Raw genomic sequence first — 15,815 nt, 5'->3', positions numbered from 1 at the left:
CATTCCTGAGAGGCCATATTTGATTTTCCTACTTTGAGTTGGGAGTCCCTCCAAATCACCCCAGAACTCTAGTGCTTAGACCAAGTCTCACCACAATTATAACAAATGGTGCCAGAATTTACATATGCTTATATGTATATTGCATGTTAAAAAAAAAAAATCATCACCATAACCCAGTAAGGTCGTGGCCTCTGTTTCCTCATCTATAAAATGGGAATAACATGGGTCCCTGCCTTCAAAGTTTGCTACAAAGATTAAATAGAAAACTTATTCATTTGTTTAATGCCTCTGTGGTATTCTACTTTGCTAAGAAGTCGAGGTCATTACTTCCATTTACACATTAGTAACAGAGGGAAAGAGACAGAAAAGTACTGCAGTACCCAGCTATCAGGCTGGTTACCAGCTCCCTGGCAAACCGGCCTCGGCTCCCGCCAGGGAATGTCTACACAGGCCTGAATTCTTACCTGCCTTTCTCCTGGCCCATCTTCCAGTCAACTGCCTGTCACAGGAGTTCACAGTTCTGTAAAAAGAGAAAGTCTAAATGTACAGAATTTGAAATACAAAAATGAATTTTCAAGACATCAACATGTTTGAAACGATTGCCTTTGAAAAACAAAATTGTGAGAGATTTCTTTCCTTCGACTTTGTCTAGCCCCCCCCCCCCCACTTTCAAATAAGTACCTACTGTTTTCATAATCAGAAAAATGTAACGTAATGTTGAAAAACAAACCCAACAAAAATCCCTGCTTCTGCCCTTCCTGCCTTGGCCTAGAAAAGGTCTCAGAGCATGGGGTACAAGGTGAAGGCTGGGGGTCTGTTGCATGTAAGCTCCTTGCAAAGATGAACGGGCAGTGAGAGAAAGCTGAGCTATCCACGCCAAGTCCTGCAAGGTTTTTATTGGTTATTAGTGATTCCAATTTTATGTACTTTATTTTTCCATGAGTGTCTGTTTTTTGTTTTTGGGTTTTTTTTTAAGGTTTCCGTGTATTTGAAGTGGAGATTCTCGCCATACAAGGGTTAAAAAATGATCCGGCCATCAGTGATGGTCCGGATGCCACTTGACCCAGCAAAGCAAAGGCACGAAGAAGGTCAAAGCCACACTCCCAAAGCATGAGAGAGAGCTTCCCCAGAGGGATGTGGGCAAGTGCACTGGGGAGCACATGCTCCACTGGGGTAGGGAATGTGCTTCCCCTGGCTCACCGCACAGCTGCCCCCCCCACCCCCCGCCCCTGCAGAGTTCGGTCAGACGGAGCTGGTCCTGGAGTTCCAAAGAGCAGAGCACCCAACTCAGGCCTCACACCAGATCGACTGAGTCAGACGTGCATTTCACAAGGGCTCCAGGTGAGGCACAGGCACGTAGCAGCTTGAATGGCACCGCCGTAGGCAGCTGGCCCCAGGTGGGTGCCAAGCTACTGACGATCAGGCCTGAGGGTCCACATATGTGTCACTTAGGACATTATCTTATTACCTTGTTAGGCTCCCTCGGCCCCTGCCCCCCTGCGGCAGGTGAGTAGAAGAGAAGGCACAGGCCCTAACAAACAATTGAAGAAAATGATTTCGGGGGTAAGTGAGGAGAACGAAGCCCTCTAGCTTCTTAATTACGGGCAAAGCCTAGAACCCCGCTTCCATGTGCTGGACCCGGAGCAAACAGCAGCTCGGAGAAACAGGGGTCACCATGTCACTTGCAGATGGGCCACGCTCATTGTCGCAAGGGAGACGGTTTCTGTCGAGCTCAGTATAACATTTCCTATCCTAACCTTTTGGTTTCCTTTACCCTCTGGGTCCCAGGGCTGTCTGCTCCCTTGGTTGGAGTGACACACATTCATGGTCTCATGACGTCTACTGGGAACCCAAATAGGTAGACCTTGAGATACTACACCGACAAGAGCAGAAGTTGCTGGTTGTTTCAAAATACTCATTCCCATCTTCTTTCCCAGTGATAGACTCCAGCTTCGATTGGAGTGGCATTATACCTAGGTGGAGGCTATTTCCCAACCAACCTTATAGTTAGGTATCACCAGGTAACCAAGTTCTGACGAACAAGATAGAAGCAGATATTCTCAGGAAGGATTGTGGGAAAGCTCTTTAAAGGGGACACAAATGGCCATGCAGGCTTTCTCTGTCCTTCTCTCCTTCTTCTTTTTTCCTTCCTGGATCATGGCTGTAATAGCTAGAGCTCCAGCAGCCATACTGGACCATGAGGCGCCCTTAAGGATGAAACCCAATGCCTGAGGATACAGAGCGGCAATAGAAGAAGCTTGGTTCTCCAGGGGGAATGTGGAACCCCCACACCAGCTCTAAGGTACTTTTCTTCTCAGGACTGTGGTATGTGAGAAAAACATCCTTTTATCTTATTCTGTTCAGTCTCGGTGACTAACAGTCAAGTAAAATTTCTAGTGGATACAGTACACAAGACCAAGATACCCGACTTTACAGAACTTAGGGACTCATCAGCTGGAACTAATACAACATGACAATGTGGGCCAGGGAACCATAGGAGCTACAAATCCAGGGAACCTGGAAGATGCAGGAAGATTTCTCTGGAGAAGTAACAAATAAGGTTAGGACTAAGAATGGGTTGGAGAAGGGAGAGAAGAACGTTCCAGAAGAAGAAAGAGTATGCACAAAAACCCACGGGCAGGACAGAGAGCATAACCTGTTCTTTCCATAAGTTTGAACGTAACCACAAGAGCTGATGACTGCTGAAGGCTGTTAAGTAAATATTTCCTTGCTAGAAAAATCCTCCCGACTGCTTTACCAAGCAAGGGTCTCGAAGGGCATGTTTGAAGGGAAGAGATAGGTGGGAGGCCAGTGCCGGAGTCCCGGGTGAGACCCTGAGGCAGCCTGGATCCGGCAGGACACTAGCAGTGGGAGGGAAAGAAAGGATGGGTTTTGAGTGATATTTGGCAGAAAGAGCTGGCAGGGTGTAGAAGGTAAGGTGGTAGGAAGAGCCAAGACTGGGGCTCCATGTACTGGCTTGAACTGATTTGGGGATCACAGAGTCAGCTCCGTTCAGGTCACCTTGCGTCCAGCACCATTGTAGGAAAAAGTTATTTCATAGCGACAGATTGTTCTCTCACCTCACTTATGGGCATGTCAATGAGTCAACCCCAGCCCAACAGCCCATTACTACTGAAAATAGCTAAGAGAGTCTTTTGTGTGTTTGTTTGTCTGCTTTTGGTAAGAAAGCCTTTTTTTTTTTTTTTTTTTAAGCACAAAGGTCACGTGTTCTATATGAGTTTAACACCTGCTGGGTAATAACTTAATGAAAATATTTTCAGGGTTTTGTGTAAAAGTAAACCATCGCAGGCAGATTTTTATACATGAGAGTACACGAACACTATCTTCTGGAAAAATTATTCCAAAACGGATTCTTAAAGTCCAAACTCTACGGTTCTCTTAAAGCAACATTGTCAATCTCAACTCGCAGGGTCAATTTGGAGAAAGGTTCTGAGATTCAGCCCAGGAAATATGCTGAACATCGAGAAAAAGGGTTCTGGAAATAAGGAGAAAGCCCCCTCACCACAAGGAGAGCTGTGGCTCCCTGAATGCACTCACTGGTGTGGTTCTGGCTCCCAATAGAAGCAATGGGAGAACTGAAATGTGAGTGTAGTTACAGTGGCTGCCATGGGAGGGCAGTCTAGCATGATTCTTGCAAGAGTCGGGGACGCTCAAAGCAGAGATATAAATTACCCTGGGCTTCAAAACAACCACTCCCACTCCCACCTAGTGAGCCCTCCTCTAATTGTGGAAATAACGCAGAATATGGGGTTGGAGATAAATCCTTACAAGCAGTGAATGCAGTGTAACACACAAGAAGGGAAAACTGGAAACAATCTAAAATCCAATGTTGAAGCGACGGCCAGGTACCTCATGATACGTGTAAAATAAGACCATGCCTGCTTTCATGAAAATGATAACAAACTTATCATGTTTGTTGTTAAATTCTGGATACAAAATGCTGCGTATGAGCACTAAATGTACCTGAATATACAATGAAAACCGAATTACTATGGAAAATGTTACGAGTAGACAAGGTTAAGGTTATCAACCTTGATAATATAAAATATGAAGATGTGACAGTCATCAACCAGGATATGCAAGGCAGGAACAAGAAGTTTAATACAAGGCAGAAAGTGTAGGCGTGAATTAGGAGAAAAAAAGTGAACCAACTAGAAAGTTTTAAACAATATCTTACATTATTCATGGATTTTTTTTAAACAGAATATCAGAGGAGAAAAACGTGCTTTTCTAGATTCATGGCATGAAAGACCTACATAATGAACTAAGTAAAAATGAATTACTTAAGCATCCAGTTCAAGAAGTTAGAAAATCAACAATAAAATATGCCCTTTCAATAGATGGAAGAGTATAACAAAGGTAATAGCAGAAATGAAAGAAATATCAAACAGAGAAAAAGGAAATGAAGCATTTTCTAGAAAAAAATACAAGGTACAAAATTGACCTCAGAAGAAGGAGAAAACATAAATAAAACAATACAAGTGAAAAACAACGCCAAAAAAAGAAACAGAAAATGACTATAGTATTTATGAATAGAGTTGTATCCCTACTATAGAAAACTCTGCAATCTGTTTGGTTTTTTTTTAATGTTTGTTTTTGAGATAGAAAGACACAGAGTATGAGCAGAGGAAGGGCAGAAAGAGAGACACAGAATCCGAAGCAGGCTCCGGGCTCTGCGCTGTCAGCACGGAGCCCGACATGGGGCTCAAACCCACGAACCCTGAGATCATGACCTGAGCTGAAGTCGGACGCTCAACCGACTGAGCCACGCAAGCGCCCCAAAAAACTCTGCAATCTATTAAAAGAATACGATTCTTTTGAATTAGCCCTGGGGGGAAAAAAGTTTTTAAAGGGAAAAAAAGCAAGGTGCCCAATAGCAGGTATGGTGTGACCTCCTTTATGTAAAATTTAAAGACTCAGGTAGACACATGGCATCATGTGTTTCTGCCATTAAGGATCTACTAACATTGAGGCAGTGTGGTAGAAGCCACCATGGAGACTCTAGAGCTATAGTCCCTGGATTTGTACCCGGGGTCCACCACTTTCTAGCTGTGTAACTGTCAACAATTTCCTTAGCTTCTCTGTCCCTAATCTCCTCCTCGGTAGAATGGTCACCCTAGAGCCTAACTCACAGATCTATGGGGAGTCCATGGGTCAGTTAATACAAAGTGCTTTAGAACAGTGGCTAACAGTTATATGATAAAAGCTCACAAATTGTTTGTTATGGTAATTATTTTACACCTATTGGTATATACTTCTTTTCCTCTCCCTGAGGAAGTCAGGAAATTTTAGAAGTCTTTTGGAAATTAGGAGGGAAAGACAAGGACAGGTGGAGGGTGCTTACAGACAAAGGGAAGGAGGCTTTCGCTAAAAGGATGTTTCGCATTTCCTAAACACATAATTACATAGGACAATGTCAACAGCGGATTTACCAGGACACTGGTTTTCTTTTTCACCCCTCTCTGATTTTAGACACTGTTACAGGTTTAAATGTTATGTTCCCTCAGAGCACCACTATTTAAGATATATACAAATGAAAAAAAAGATTAGAAGGAAAAATCACAAAACATTCTGATGGCATTTCTTTGTTAGAGTAAGGAGATTCAGGATCTTTTTTTCCCTCCTTCATTTTAAGCAATTCTTTTGTACTTGTTTTCAAATGTAGACAAAATTGAATATATTTTTGTTGTAACCTTTCCCCATTTCCCGGCCTCTCCAGGGTAGCGAGCATCTTTCTCGACATTTTTTTTTCTGCGCATTCACGTAAATACATAATTACAGGAATATATAAATGTTTAGTATTTTTAGTAATATAAATGTTATCACACTTTTTGTGTCGTTCTGCGATGTTTCTTTTTTCAATTAAATTGGTCTTGAGGGGTGCCTGGGTGGCTCAGTTGGTTAAGCGTCCAACTCGATTTCGGCTCAGGTCATGATCTCACGGTTTGTGAGGTCAAGCCCCACGTCCGGCTGGGGTTCCCTGCTGTCAAAGAGGAGATTCCTGCTTGGAATTCTCTCTCTCCCCCATCTTTGTCCTGCTCTCCCTTGCTTGACTGTGCTCTCTCTCTCTCTCAAAATAAATAAATAAACTTTACCAAAAAAGAAAAAAATTGGTCGTGAAAAAAGAACTTTAGGTATCAATACACAAAATACCTACTTGTTTTTTAATAGCTGCATGGATTTCCTAACGTGTCCATGACAACATTTATGTAACTGTTTCCTTATTGATGGACATTTAGTTAGTTCTCAGATTTTCACTCTTGCCATCAATATTACAACACACAGCCTTCTGCACCTGCCCAAGCCCATGAATAGTTTCTTATCATTTTTCCCTATTCTGTGTACTTCTGGGGATGTGAATGCACTGCTTTTATGATATGAAATAATTTTGAAACCAACAAGAGTAAGGATAAGAGGAATGTTAGCTGGCTTTCCCAAACAAGAATTCTACAGTGTAATTCATCCCTTAAAGCAATAGCACTCAAGTGAATACCAGGATGCCTGAAAGGGAATAATAAAGAACAAAAAAAGCCCACACAAACAAAACAATAATTATTTTTCCTCAGGAGCTTGCAGGTAGTGCAAACATAAATCTGTGCTTTGGCCAAATGCATAGATGTCGCAGCATTAATTGTCCACTGGGATGATTAGGGACAAACTGCATGTAATAGAAACATCGCGAACACTTGTGTTTCTTGGCCCAGCTGCCAACGACAGGCAATTGGGCTAAATGAATCGAGAGCCGGCCAGGTGTGATCAATCTTACATCCTCACGACCGTTATTACCAACCAATGACAAACCTTTGCAAAGATCCTCCCCCCAATAATTTATCATCGTGTCTCTTTTCCTAATAGGGTTTACCGTTTCATGAGGAAAGACCCACGAAATCAATTAAATATAAATGTATTATTTTATTTTATTTTATTTTATTATAAGTTTATTGTTTTAGATGAAAAAAGGGAAATACTGTTTTTCTACCCCTCCATTTTTCTTTCTCTGAGTTTGTATACATGCTAATAGGAGCCTTGTGTCATTTATCATACCAAAGACCAGAGGAAGCAAAAGAAATCTCCAGGGAAAGGGGAGGCAGGTGGAATGTGGATCTCCAGATCTTTTGATGGGGGAAAATGTTTCTCTAGTGAGCATTCCCGTGAATGAATCCCAGAGACAGTGAAGTTGAGGCCTGCCCTACTAAACATCAGAACAGAATGTGTTATTTTGTTTAATGGAACCCCATAGTGATCTTCTACTGAATAGACAAGAGTTTGATTTAGGGGAAAAAAAAAGAAAGAAAACAATTTGGCCATTCTTGGTTAAATTGTCACACTGACTGAAGAAGAAAATAAAATGAATGTTTTCTATGGAAAATTGTGGTTACAGGTTAAATATCTCCATATGCATATTTAGCAGAGAAAAAAAAAACACACAAGCACACAACCTAAAGCACAAATTTCTGGGCTTTCCATTGGCTAACTGGGCTTTCCATTGGCTAAGCCATAAGACCAGAGTAGATAAGGTACACTAAATCTCAAATAGCTATTAGATGTCTTTATGTGAGTTTTCAGGTGGGTCTTAAAAAGAAATAATAGTGCTGCATTGCTCTGGCAGACAAATCTTAAAATCACGTTTTAACATGTGACCCCTTTTATCTAAGTCCCACTGTGACACCATAGGTCATGTTGGCCATCCAGATTTCTTTCTGCCTTCAAAGTCATCCTGGCCCTGGTAGTTCACGGCACCACACGATTAGATCGGTCACCAGTGCCTTCCTTCTGCCCCACATCCCTCCCAGTCGGACTTCTGTGCCTTGTCCTGCATATTCCTTTTATTAAATCCAACCCCCGCGCCATGAAGAATGAAAGCAAAAGATAAGGAGGTATGCATATTTATTGAGCTCTTTTTTTGAAAGCAATGGCCAAATTAAGGCCGAATTTATAGTTTTGTGGAATACTTGAGATGGTGTTTGTTCTTCCTGTGCCAAGGGCCTTAGGAGGAAGAATTCTCGCTGGGGCATCGTCTAGCCCCACATACCCTGCACGAGCAGTAGCACGTGGTCAGCCATTGGAGGGCAACTAATTTGAACTGATTCCAACCTGCTTTCCTTTGCCAGTTTCTACAACAGACTCTAAAACTCAATCTCCTCACCTCTGCTACCCTTAGGAATTGCCATGTGAGTCAGTGCTGACCGAAGAGATAGAAGGGAAGTGTGCTGGTTTCTGAAGAACCCTCCTCTTGCCTGCTGAGAACGCAGAGATCACAGAGATGGTGGCTGGCCAAGCCGCTGCCATCTTGCCTCCAAGAAGTTTGGAGGTTGAGACACGTTGAGTTGCTGAACCGGTGACTTCAGCTGCCTACCTCTAGGCTTCTAATAATATAAGGGAAACAAGCTCTCTACTTAAGTTTCTTCTTTTTTTTTTTTTAAGGTTTTTTTTTTTTTTAAGTTTATTTATCTTGAGAGAGAAATAGTGTATGTGGGGGAGGGGCAGAGAGAGAGGAGAGAGGATCCTAAACCGGCTCGAGCTACCAGCACAGAGCCTGACGTGGGGCTCGAACCCATAAAACCGTGAGATCATGACCTGAGCCAGGACCAAGAGTCAGCCGTTCAACCCACTGAACCACCCAGGCGCCCCTCCACTTCACTTCCTTGAAGCAGATTTCTGTTAATCACAGCCAAATGCAATCGCTTGACCAGATGTCACAGGCAGCAATGATGGTAGCCTAGCTTCCAAGGCTTTATAACGTCTTGAGAGAGGCAGGCATCTAACCACTTAACCAAAATATTGAGCAGAATATGAAAAGCACCAAGTTGAAATTAACACAAGTTCACAACGTGGAAACAGAAAGAGAAAATTCGCGTTACCAGTGGGACCTAAGACACCCTCATGGAAAAAAATGGAGAAGACGCTGGAGCCGAGCTCTGCAAAACGAAGAGTGTTTTTCCAGACCAAAGAGGGCTTGGACCGCACCACCCCCGCCCCCCCCCCCCGCACCCCCAACACACACCAAGGACCCAGAGTGAAGAAAGGAAGTGTGGTCTGTGGCAACCTGGTTAGTTTCAGAACAGTCCCGGGGGGCTGGAGAACTGGGTTGTGTTCAATGACACTGGAGCTGTCGCCCCTCTGTTTGCTCTTCACACGTTGCAAAACAGTTCTTGGAGCCCTCGCGTCTCCTAAACCACTTCCCACTTTTTCTTCCTTTCTGCGTTCGGTAGTAACCTCCATCACATTTTCATTTACTGCAAGAAGCTAGGTACGAATCATGAGCTGTTACCCTGCAGAGAGAAGGAGGGAAGGAAAAAAAGAAAACAACAGTTTCTAACAATTGCTAATGTGAAAATTTAATGATTCCTTTCATAGGAGTGGTTTGCACCCGAAGGTGATTTTTTTTTTTCCCCTGGAGGACACGTGGCAATCTCTGGACACATTTGTGGCTGTCATAATGGGGAGGGGGGTGCTCCTGGCATCGCATGGGTAGAGGCAGAGATGCTGCGCAATACCCTATAGGGCACAAGACAGCCCCCAACACAGAATTATCCAGTTGAAAGTGCCAGTAATGCCAAGATTGAGAAACCCCATTTTTATGTTATTTGACGGTGACGGATGGAAGTGCCCACGTGTGGTTTCGTATCACCTAATGGGTTCATCAGGGGGTAGCACATAGGTGACAGCATCACCCTGAGGAAACATTGGTGGTCACTACAGGACGGGCCATTGTGTTGTCTAATTAACCACATCAGGCTCTGTGCTGACAGCTCAGAGCCTGGAGCCTGCTTCGTATTCTGTGTCTCCCTCTCTCTCTGCCCCTCCCCCCCTCTCAAAAATAAACATTAAAAAAGTTTTTTTAGGGGCATCTGGGTGGCTCAGTCCATTGAGCGTCTGACTTCAGCTCAGGTCCTGATCTCGCGGTTCATGAGTTCAAGCCCCACATCAGGTTCTGTGCTGACAGCTCAGAGCCTGGAGCCTGCTTCGGAGTCTGTGTGTCCCTCTCTTTGCCCCTCCCCCACTCGTGCTCTGTCTCTCTCTGTCTCTCAAAACTAAATAAACATTAAACAAAAATACTGAACAAAACTACAATGCCTAAGGCAGCACAGTAACACCATTTGATACTTTTGGACTCACACGGGTAAACCCCTCTGACAAGATTGTTGGTAATAAATATTTGTTGAATCTTAACACATGAAGAAATCCAAACCTATCACACAGGGCTCAAAACTACATTTCTCTCAGGAAGTTTTCTGGGGACAAGGTGGTGGAAGGCAGCTCTGGCCGACTACCTTTTCAAAATTGCAAGCCTTTGTGTGTCACAAAAACCAGTTCTTAACACAGTTGCAAAGAGCAACATCGACTATTTCATTCAGAAGGAACTCCACGCCAAAAATACCAGCGTCTTACAAAAGTCGTCTTCTTGGAAAAACTTTTCAAAACATCATATTGAACGACAATGGATTCAGCTTTTGTTAAGAACCGCATTCAGATCGCAGATGGAATATTGAGGACTGTGCTAAATCACAGATGGTATATTTTTTCCTATATTTCACGAAACAGGCAATTTCTACCACTTTTTTTTTTCCTTTTGCATTTTGCTCTTGGTAATCCTGTAGATTGAACAACAACAACAACAAAAACTAAACTAAAAAGAAACGTGGAAACATTTACTTTTAGTGCCGTTTATAATCTTACTCTTTAGTGGGTGGAAACATCACTGAATATTCTGTGTAATTTACTTAAAAAAAAAACTTAGAGTGTAATTCATTTTAGGTGAGCAATTTGTTTTATGAGCCGTGTATGTTTATTTGGGGTTGCGCTGTTTTTTTATTGAGTGCAATAAAGACACTTCTTATCAATTGATTTGTTGTATCAGCAATGGGCTTCTTTCCAGACTGAAATATGGCAGCGTTTCCAAGGACATTATCCAGCATATAATTTCACCACAGATATGAATCCGGGTTCATTAGGGCCCACTTGCACTGCCTGTTATGACCTAATTTCTAGGATTCCTGCTTGATGGTGGAATTATCTTTCCCTGCACACAGTGTATAACATGTCTGTCAGATGAGTTCTCTCTCTTTGATGGTTCGTCACATACACAGTTTTGAATTGTGCCAACTTTTATACCAGCTGATAAAATCAGAAGTTCAAAAGTTCACTCCCGATCCCACGTGACATGGAAACTTCGAAGATTCTAAAGCCGACACCTTTTAGAAATAATTAATGGCAGGGCTGACACGGGAGGTCTTGGGTTACTGTGCTGATGGCGTTAAAAACACTTGTCACGAGGTAGTGCTTAACCCAAATGTGGGCTAGTAAGTTCCAGCGGTACCTTACGTCTAGCCTGGGGGTGATTTCTGGCCTTTTGGGTTCAGCTGACTTACCGTGACTGTCAGACCATGGGGCATCTTGCACGACCTGATATTAATGCTTTTGTGTGGCATCAGGCTCATACGCATTCGTGCATTTCCGGAGTGAGAAAATCACACCTCGAGAACTAAATCATGGCCGATGCAGAGCTCACGAAAGTGCCTATCACAATGTCCTGGGGAACATTTCGTTTGCACTTCGGTAATGCCGTGCGTGAGGCAGAACATAAGTGATATACACTCACAGAAAGTAGAACAGTGAGATTTAACAGCTGTGCACACGGCCTCGAGAATGTAAAATCAGGAGGCTGTGTCTTTAGAAAACTATTTCTTTTAAATCCCCAAATATCACATCTGGTTGCATCGAGTTGTCATTATGACATAGTATTTAAGATGATTTAATGGGTTATTGCAGGATAAGAATCTTGGAGTTTACTTAACTACTGTGCATTAAGAGAATGTAGCTGTTTAAATGATGTTCTGACAAAGCAGATAAAAAGCTGTTCTTGATGTCGAATGACTTTATTATATACTTTTTTTTTTACTGTAGTCAGTATAAATATAGATGCTCAAACGTAAACAGAGTATATGAAAGACAAGGGCAAATGTGGAGCTGTGTGACAGAAATTTAAAGCAAGCAGCACGTAACAAATGCAGAAAGCTATTCACCGTTGAAAATTTACGGGGCATATTGACTACGTGTATGAATGTGGCAAAGTCACAATACAAAGGCATCATGTGTCTGCTGTCCCTTGTTAACAAGTCCCCTGACTGGGCCTCTGCCAGCTCACGGGTCAGTCCCCACTTTGGTGGCAAGGTCTCGCTCCCATCTGGAGAGGCTCCTGGTCTTGCCCCTGCTTCATACCCCCACACCCTCCACCTCCCACACCAGCACAAACCTTTCCCCGTTTTCCCTCAGGTGCACACATCATTTTTTTCTAATGTTTTTAAGTGTGTATTTATTTTTGAGACAGAGACAGAGCATGAGCGGGGGAGGGACACAGAGAGAGAGAGAGGGAGACGACACAGAATAAAAAGCAGGCTCCGGGCGCTGAGCTGTCAGCACAGAGCCCAATGCGGGGCTTGAACTCACAGACCGCGAGATGGGGAAGGGGCAGAACCGACTAAGTCACCCAGGCGCCCCTGTACACATCATATTGAATAGAAAACTGAGGCTCTATGTACCTAGAACAATTTCAGACAACTTACACGGGGCCCAAGTCAAAATCCGACATCCCAGTTGCCCAGTGCGTCGCTCCATTACCTCATCACATTCCTGCTGCTGCTTATGGCAACTGTCCCAGTGGACATCAACGTGCCATGTTTTTCCAACCTGGAAAAGTATACAAAAGTCTTTCTGTTGGCCTTTCTATGCCTACAGTAAATGGGTTTTGCCTTAATATCTGAAGGTGCTTGGAACTCCCCATGAGGGGGGTTAAATAAACAAACCGGCAGGGGGAATGGCAGACTCTCACTGGATTGCCCTGACTGTTGAACGGTGTCTTAAACAAGAGAGAAGCAGGGTGTTCCCCCAGTTCACTGTTTGTCATCGCTCCTCGGGGCGAGTCCGCATGCCAGCCGCAGAATGCGGGAAGAGATGAAGAGAAGAGGCAAAGAGCTGGTGTGACTGCCTCCTGAGAAGGGTTCCCAGAAACTGCCACTGAACATAGTGGCTTCTGTCCCACTGGCCGAAACCCCTCCTCCCATCGCCACATCCAGCTGCAGAGAAGAGAACAGAATATTCCATTTTGATTCTGAGGAACCGTGCACCCAGACAAAATCCCACCATTACGAAGGAAGACAGTGAATGGAACAACATAGGTGCTGTTGACAGAGAAATGGGCATTTGTCTGTGGACTTCTGACCACTAACGAGATTCTTCCTTACTCATGGCTTCCTTCACAGGTCACGGGCTCTAGTGTTAAAAACAACACCTGGGTTTTATCTCTTGAGCCAGCTCTGATTAATAGCTTAACCTGATGAGTGACGGCTTGATTAATCATCAACCGTAGTTCACGACTGCTTGAGAAGGAGTCTGAAACGAAGTGTGGCCTCCAGGATGAAGAGTTCTGCTATCCATTGGTGATGCCTGCAATGCGTACAGAAAAGAGGGTAGGGATGAAGGTGCTTCTTTTCTATTCCTGGTCTGACCCTCTTACTTGGCATTCACTTTCAAATTAATGTAACGGTTCTATAATCCAGCAGCATATTAATAACAAATGCTACTCACACTTCTATGTCATGTTACCCGAAGCAATACATGCATGCAGGTATTATTTCCATCCTAACAGCTTTCTTCTAAGATTAAAAAAAAAAAAAGTGTATTTATGATCTCTAATTTGGAGGCAAAGGGTATAATTGTTAAGTAGAACAATGGGCTTCCACTAAGGTCACCTAATAATAAATAGAAAATTCAGGGGCACCTGGGTGGCTCAGTCGGTGAAGCATCCGACTTCAATTCAGGTCATGATCTCAGAGCCCAGAGCCTGCTTCGGATTCTGTGTCTCCCTCTCTCTCTGCCCCTCCCCCCCCTCTCTCTCTCTCTCTCTCTCTCTCTCTTTCTCAAAAATGAATACACATTTAAAAAAATTTTAATAAATGAAAAATTCAGAATTTGAATTTAATTCTTTTTTTAATTTCTTTTAATGTTTATTTATTTTTGAGAGACAGAGCACAAGCGGGAGAGGGGCAGAGAGAAGAGGGAGAAACGGAATTGGGAGCAGTTTCCAGGCTCTGAGCTGTCAGCACAGAGACTGATGCAGGGCTCAAACTCACAGAGAGTGAGATCATGACCTGAGCCAAAGTCGGATGCTTCACCGACTGAGCCACCCAGGCTCCCCTGAATTTAATTCTTTTAGAAACAAGATATTCTTTTCACTCCCCTATACAATACTATTCAAAAAAAAAATGATAGAGAGAGAAAGAGAATTAATCTCTTGATAGACTATCTTGGATCAGAGTGATTATATATTATCTACTAATGATTCTCCCTTCAGATTTTTTGCATCTTTCCTGCTAATAAATTCTCCATGGTACCCCACAAGCCCAGATGAACCATTCATTCAACAAAGCTAAAATTTAAACAAGAAACTGACTAGGAACTCAGCTACAGATATGAATAAAAAATTAGTTTCTGACTATAGTAACCTTACAAACATGTAAACAAAGAAATGAGCTGCAGTGTGCTAAGAACTACAATGAGAAAAGCCCACAGTGGTGCACAAAAGCCAACAGCCGCCATACCAGGTGTGAGTGGGCAGGGAGGGTGCCACAGTGGCCTCATCCGAGAAGAGGCGAAAGGGTCCTGAAGGGTGGGTGGGGGTGATCACCAAGCATACTCAAGGGGTAGCCAGCCAAGCCAGGAGAAGCAAATGGCGGGACTGGGTACTAGAATAGCATGGCCGTTCCAGAAAACAACAACAACAACAACTAGGCAGGATGTGTGCATGTAACAGAGGCAAGCAAGAGGCAGGGTGTTCACTGGGGTATACAGAGAGAGGTAGGCAACAGCAGGAGACGTAGACAAGAAGATGGTCATGAAAAGCATTCAAGTGCCTGGATGAGATTGGGCTTTATGGACTTTAGCCTGTAAGCACCGGGAAACCACGAGAAGGTTTTCAGCAGGGGTGCAAAATAATTGTGTTGGCCTTTGAAAAAGACCACCCTGGAAACTCAGCTGGAGTTACCAAAGTCACGGGCAGTACAACCAGGCAAGAAATGAGCAGAACCTAAAACGGAAGTTCTTCCTCTGGGACCTACATGTTTTGTAGGATTTATGGAAGCTCTCAGATTATGTGCCCTAAATGTAGGAATGAGCATGTCTCTGAGGAAAAGCTCTGTGCCTTTTCCCCAAGGTTCTTAGTGAAACCCAGAACAAGAAGGACAATAACATTCTAAAGTTGAAAAATGTCTGGCCTTGGGGCGCCTGGGTGGCTCAGTCGGTTGAGCGTCCGACTTCAGCTCAGGTCATGATCTCACGGTTTGTGGATTCAAGCCCCGCACCGGGCTCTGGGCTGGCAGGTCGGAGCCTGGAGTCTGGTTCAGATTCTGTGTCTCCCTCTCTCTCTGCCCCTCTCCAACTAGCGCTCTGTCTCTCTCTGTCTGAAAAAAAAAAAAAAAAAAAAGTTAAAAAAATAAAAACAAACAAGCAAAGGCCTTAACAATAGGTCAACTATATTTGGATCATATTGTATACACACAAAGTTGAAGGACTCATGTGTGCGTAGGAGACTTGCCACAGATTTTCCAAGATGAATCAGACTGTATCACTATCCCTTCTTCCAGCATCTCCCTAAACTTCCAAGTGCTATCTAACGTATGGACCATGTATCCCAAAGGTTGGTTTGAAAAGTAAATTTCCTAGGGGCGCCTGGGTGGCTCAGTCAGTTAAGCACCCGACTTCGGCTCAGGTCATGATCTCACGGTCTGTGAGTTCAA

At 43.5% G+C, this 15,815-nt stretch overlaps 1 protein-coding gene across 2 annotated transcripts in view; it reads right to left on the bottom strand.

Moving 5' to 3' along the window:
• Positions 1–13,866, bottom strand: part of LOC147580388 (uncharacterized) — a 44,944-nt gene extending 31,078 nt beyond the window's left edge. The window contains exons 1-4 of one of the 2 annotated variants that reach the window (XR_015252847.1): positions 12,854–13,866; positions 12,588–12,711; positions 9,068–9,293; positions 465–520 (exon numbers count right to left, since the gene is read on the bottom strand). Coding sequence is in view for 1 of the 2 variants with exons in the window: in XM_086711452.1 (XP_086567578.1) it covers positions 465–520; positions 9,068–9,243 (232 nt within the window). In the remaining variant the exon portion in view is untranslated. Of the gene's footprint in view, positions 1–464; positions 521–9,067; positions 9,294–12,587 lie in introns of both variants that reach the window. The other variant, XM_086711452.1, reaches the window with a different exon arrangement.
• Positions 13,867–15,815: the final 1,949 nt, after the last annotated feature.

This window comes from Puma concolor, chromosome B3 (assembly GCF_028749965.1).
Source record: "Puma concolor isolate L17-30 chromosome B3, mPumCon1.1.hap2, whole genome shotgun sequence".
NCBI classification, from domain to species: domain Eukaryota; kingdom Metazoa; phylum Chordata; class Mammalia; order Carnivora; family Felidae; genus Puma; species Puma concolor.
Note: the sequence above shows the minus strand (reverse complement) of the source record. Positions and strands in the feature narration are given on the sequence as shown.